At 41.0% G+C, this 5,000-nt stretch overlaps 1 protein-coding gene across 1 annotated transcript; it reads right to left on the reverse strand.

Annotated features, from left to right (window-relative positions):
* Window positions 1–541: 541 nt before the first annotated feature.
* On the reverse strand, window positions 542–4,725 carry six3a (SIX homeobox 3a). Its single transcript, XM_007551180.2, has 2 exons — window positions 3,884–4,725; window positions 542–1,957 (listed from the first exon to the last, which is right to left on the reverse strand). The coding sequence occupies exons 1-2, from the start codon at window positions 4,573–4,575 to the stop codon at window positions 1,765–1,767; spliced, it is 885 nt and encodes a 294-aa protein (XP_007551242.1). The 5' UTR covers window positions 4,576–4,725; the 3' UTR covers window positions 542–1,764.
* Window positions 4,726–5,000: the final 275 nt, after the last annotated feature.

Here is a 5,000-nt window from a genome sequence, read left to right on the forward strand (position 1 = left end):
GTCCGAGGAAGAAAAGCTCTTTTCAGGAGCCACAATGGGAGATTGGGACAGGGGAGGAGTCCCCATCGTGATTAGCCCATTTAATGGCGCGTTTACTTAATTTCTGTATTCACCAGCGACGGTAAACACAAAGGTGGAAATAGCACTCACATCTTTTCTTTTTCGTTTTTTTTTCACATTGACATTTTGTGTAAATCTATCAAAAGCAAAAAAAATACATAAATAATTCTTGTATAGTTTTCAACAAACTGAAAGTACAAGTTTTGACAAAGTTCTTGTAGCACTCGTTATTTTCTTTTCTTTCTCTCTCTCTCTCTCTCTCTCTCTCTCTCTCTCTCTTTTTAATCGCAAAAAAAAAAAATCGCCCAAGTTTAGCCACCTGACTTCATAACCTTCCACCAAGCAGGGGGATCATAAGCGAGGATGAGCGGTAATGCTCCAACAATCCAATAATGAGCCAATATGAGCATGTGTTTAGCCACTTATGACAGCCCTTATCCGTAATCGGATGGAAAGACGGACAGCATGCACAGAGGCGAGGCAAAATGAACGTTTCATTTGAATTACATGCTAATAATAAACAAACAAACTTAAACAACAACAACAACAACAAAAAACAAAAACAAGATGGATACGGCTTTTAGCGAGGGGTCAACACATTTACCAGCCACTCAGACCAAATATGTGAAGATTAGTAAGCCACCAACACATACAAAAAAAAAAAACCAAACCAAAACAAACGCAACAAAAACGCCTGCAGCAGTCGAGGTGTAAGTTTTGACAAATATTTTATGTAGGAACACCAAGTCAAGAAAAGTGAGGAAGGGGGATAGAAAAGAGGATGACACTCGCAGGGAAGGAGGAGGAGGAAGGGTGGGGGGGGAGAGCAATAATTATGTACAAGCATATTTCTACACGTATATTACAGAGCGGGAGAATGATCGCATTATTTGAGATATACATAATTCAATATAAACTTTTTTTTTGAAAATAAAAAATAAAAATCTGATACAGTCATAAACGGATCCGTTCGACACATTATTATTATCATTAATATTTTTTTTTCTTTTTTTTTTCTTCTTTCCGACCAGGTTTATACCCCACACACACACACACAAACACGCACGCACACACGCACACACACACAGGCAGTGACAGAAATGCAGTTAAGAAAAAAAGGTGCTTACGACTTAAAAATGATTGTCTGATGAACACAAAGTAAACAAAAAAAAGAGAAGAAGAAGAAAATGGAAACAGGATTGCATCTTGTTTGCACGGCGCCTTCCTCGCCGTCATCATCATCATTTGGATGGAGAAAAATAAAACCAACAACTAAAATAAAAATAAAAATAAAAACAAGACGATCTGTTTTTATTCCCTCTGGTTCCTGATGGGGGGGTAAGAAAAAAAAATCTTGCATTCAGGTTGATTTCCCTGATTACAAAATGGAAAAGAATAATAATAATAAAAAAAATCATGCAAGTAGTCTAGTGTTGTTGTTGGTGTGAAGGGGGATGAAGAGGAGGGGTAGGCGTGGGTCCTTTGAAAGCGCTTTAATAAAAAAAAGACGTGCTTTTATCTCTTTTTATTTTAATATTTATATCAATCGGTCCTTTTCTCATAAGTCTTTTTTTTTCATCTTCTCGGGTCCGTTTTCCCTGTAAATATTTCTCTCTTTTTTTCCTTTTTTTGTCTTCTTCTTGTTTGACCCCCCACCCCCAATCCCTCCATCTCTCTCCCCCCCCCCTCCTCCTCCTCGCCGTATCATACGTCGCACTCCGAGTCGCTGGATGTGACGGACAGGATGGATGTCCCAGTGTCGACTCGCTCTGTCATACTGGAAACGCTGGTAGTGGGGCTGGCCGCGGTCGAGGGCGACTCGGCCGAGCTGTGAGGGGTGAGTCCGGCCTCTGAGAGGGACCTCATGCCGGCCGGTCCTATTGCTTGGTGCTGGAGCCTGGAGAAAGAGGTTAGAGGGGGGGGAAAAAGAAGAGAGAGAGAGAAAGGGAGGAGGGGAGGGAGAGAATGAGAGAAATGGCAATTAGACCTGAGAATGTTAACCCCCTCTCCTCCTCCTCCTCCTCCTCCTCCTCCTCTTGCTCCTCATCCTGGTGCAAAATAGGGGTTCAAAACTCTCCTTTCTTTCCCTGTGCCGGCCCCAGCCATGCATGCGTGCTTTTATCAAGCAGCCAGCTTTCAAGGGACAAAAAACGCAGCACTATTTAGACAGTTTAGACCAACTAACGCTGGGAGGATTTGCTACAAAACCAACGCGCAATGCTAGGTGGAATAGTCTAAACAGTAACAGCACAAAAAAAAAATAAATAAATAAATAAAAAAAACTTGGGACGTAAATTATTTGTATTTTTTCCCCCTCCTTTTATATATACTGCTGTGCTTTCCAGCCTCTGTGAAGTCCAGTAAAAAAAAAAAAATTCTAAATAAATAAAATAAAATCAATGTTGGTAGTTAAGTGAAAAATAAAACATACAGAGAGCCTAACGGAGGTTTTGTGCTGCAGCGGGATGGAAGTGCATGAATGAATGACGTGGAGATCCAGGTTGCACCAATCACCCTAAATGTTTATCTCCTGTCCACTCACGATAATAATAATGACAACAACAATAATAATAATAGTAATAACTCCATCGCGGAAGGATAATGTCAGCGCGGAAATATATCTATTCATTTATCTAAGAGATTAAGACAGAGTTCATATGGCTTAGTAATACTCTTGGGGGAATTTTCTAATCAATTATAGCATTTCAATGAAATGATATCACGCGTAATGTTATGAATACAGACCGAGGCTTTTATACGCATGCTCCTTTTATTTATTTATTTTTACATTTTTTTTGTGGACTAATATCAGTAATGTGTCCATTATCCCTTTAGATAATCTTCATTTCCAGCACAGCTTTATGTTAAAATGAGACGGAGGAGAAAAAAACAAACAAACAAAAAAAAAAAACCCTAAATGTACTATATTATTATACTATACTTTTTAATTTCACCTAAATAAATCAGAACTATTTTTTAGATAGGAAGAAAAATAGAATTATTTTAGGGGGGGGAAAAAACATAAATGCGTTTTTACAGTAATGGATAAAAGTATTAGAGATTTAACCAAACCTTATTAATTCAGTGCTGTTTACAAATTGCGTCATGCTCACTGAAAACGTGTTTCATTTAACAACAATTTATTAATACAATAGAAGGTTGATATATATTTGCGGATGTTTCCTAATAGTATGAGCATACGTTTTAGATGTATAATTCCTGTACCGAGAAAATAAACACGTGGTTTTTTGTAAATAAATAAATAAATAAATAAATAATAATAATAATAATAATAATAATAATAATAATAATAATAGTAATACTCATTCAAACATTAACTAAATATTAAAAATTTAATTAACTGTATAAAAAAATCCACGTTAAACTAAAACTTCAAATTTAAACAATGTCGTTTTTAAGTCCATTATTATTATTTTTTTTATTCAACTATTTATATATTTTTTTCTTAAATTGCAATTATTAGTTGTGAATTAATTTCAGATTTTAACGTTGATCAACACGTCTCTTTAATATTTAATTTTAAAAGGTTGTAATTTGAAGTGAAAGAGGGAGAGAAAAAAAATAGTTCCAGTGTTTGTCCCGGATTTCACTCCACAGCAAACATGTCGCCGCAGCTCACTCCCTTTACCTGACTTGCAGCTTTGCCCTCTCTCTTTTCCTGGATAGTTTCTCCGGAAGCGTAGTAACATTTATCTCTTATATAAAAGAAAAAGCTTTCCCTCCGTAAATAAGTGCGCATTTTTAGTGATTTTGATAAAGCAGGGGAAAAAAGAAGAAGAAGAAGAAGAAAAAAATCGCCAACCTGTTTTTGGCCGCCGCTGCTCTGTCTCTTTGCCTCCGGTTTTTAAACCAGTTCCCGACCTGTGTAGGAGTGAGTCCAGTGGCTTGAGCCAGTTCCCTTTTCTTGCTCGGGTTCGGATACGGGTCCTGTAGGTACCACTCCCGCAACAGGCTCCGCGTCCGCTCTTTGAAACAGTGCGTCTTCTGCTCCCCGTCCCAGATGGTCCGAGGCAGCGGAAACTTCTTCCGTACCCGGTACTTGTCGACAGGTCCGAGGGGACGACCGCGCAGCTTCTCGGCCTCCTGGTAGTGAGCCTCCAGCCACATGGCCTGCAGCTTGCCGTGCGAGTCCTTGGTGAACTTGTGGTTCTCCAGGATGTGGTAGAGGTCTCTGAAGTTCCCCGTGTGGAACGCCACCACGGCGCGGGCGCGCAGGATGGATTCGTGCTTGTTGATCGCCTCGCACGCTCCCGGAGCCACGGGCAGGGACCAGAGGAAGCGGCCCAGCCGCTCGATGTCCCCGGTCTCCTCCAGCGTCTCGCAGACGCTCGCCACCTGCTCCGGGGAGAAGTTGAGGGTCGGTAGCTGAAACATGGACAAGTCTTCTGGAGACCTGGCGGCGGGAGCGCTGTTCGCCAGCAGCAGTGGGCGATCAGCGAAGTTAGGCAGGAAGAAATGGGAGGGATAAAGCTCTAAAGGGGATCTGAAAACCATGGAAATGACCTGAGAGAGAAAGAAAATTACCGAGAAAAAGGGGGGAAAAAACCCGAAAAATACGGCTAGTAAAAAAAGCTTGAATGATTCAATGGCTATCGCCTAATGACACCAGCCTCATAATATCTCCCCCCTAAATCCGCCGTTGAGTGTAGCATTGAAACATTTTGTTTCCCTTTTCTATTGGTCTTCTTGGTGTCGTTGTGGCGTTGTCATGGCAGCCCTGCCAATCACTGTCAAGCGTGCCAATCATTAGCCAGTACGTAGCGCGAGGCTTTCACCACTTGTGCAGCACGCACTGGGGGTTATCAGAGTCTCGGATCTCCACAGCAACCCTCCCACTGCACCGCGCGCATCAGGCGCGAGCCAATGCTCGCCTATCTGCTGAATGGAATGAGCAATTAGAGGGTGGAATATTATTGCGA

Source organism: Poecilia formosa, unplaced genomic scaffold, assembly GCF_000485575.1.
Source record: "Poecilia formosa unplaced genomic scaffold, Poecilia_formosa-5.1.2 Scaffold40, whole genome shotgun sequence".
Lineage (NCBI taxonomy): Eukaryota > Metazoa > Chordata > Actinopteri > Cyprinodontiformes > Poeciliidae > Poecilia > Poecilia formosa.

Excerpts from the sequence above, each read along its gene's own strand:
- six3a (XM_007551180.2), bottom strand. The coding sequence starts at position 4,575 with ATGGTTTTCAGATCCCCTTTAGAGCTTTATCCCTCCCATTTCTTCCTG. Across the intron at positions 1,958-3,883 it reads GCAGCGGCGGCCAAAAACAG|GCTCCAGCACCAAGCAATAG; the intron begins GTTGGCGATTTT and ends CTCTTTCTCCAG.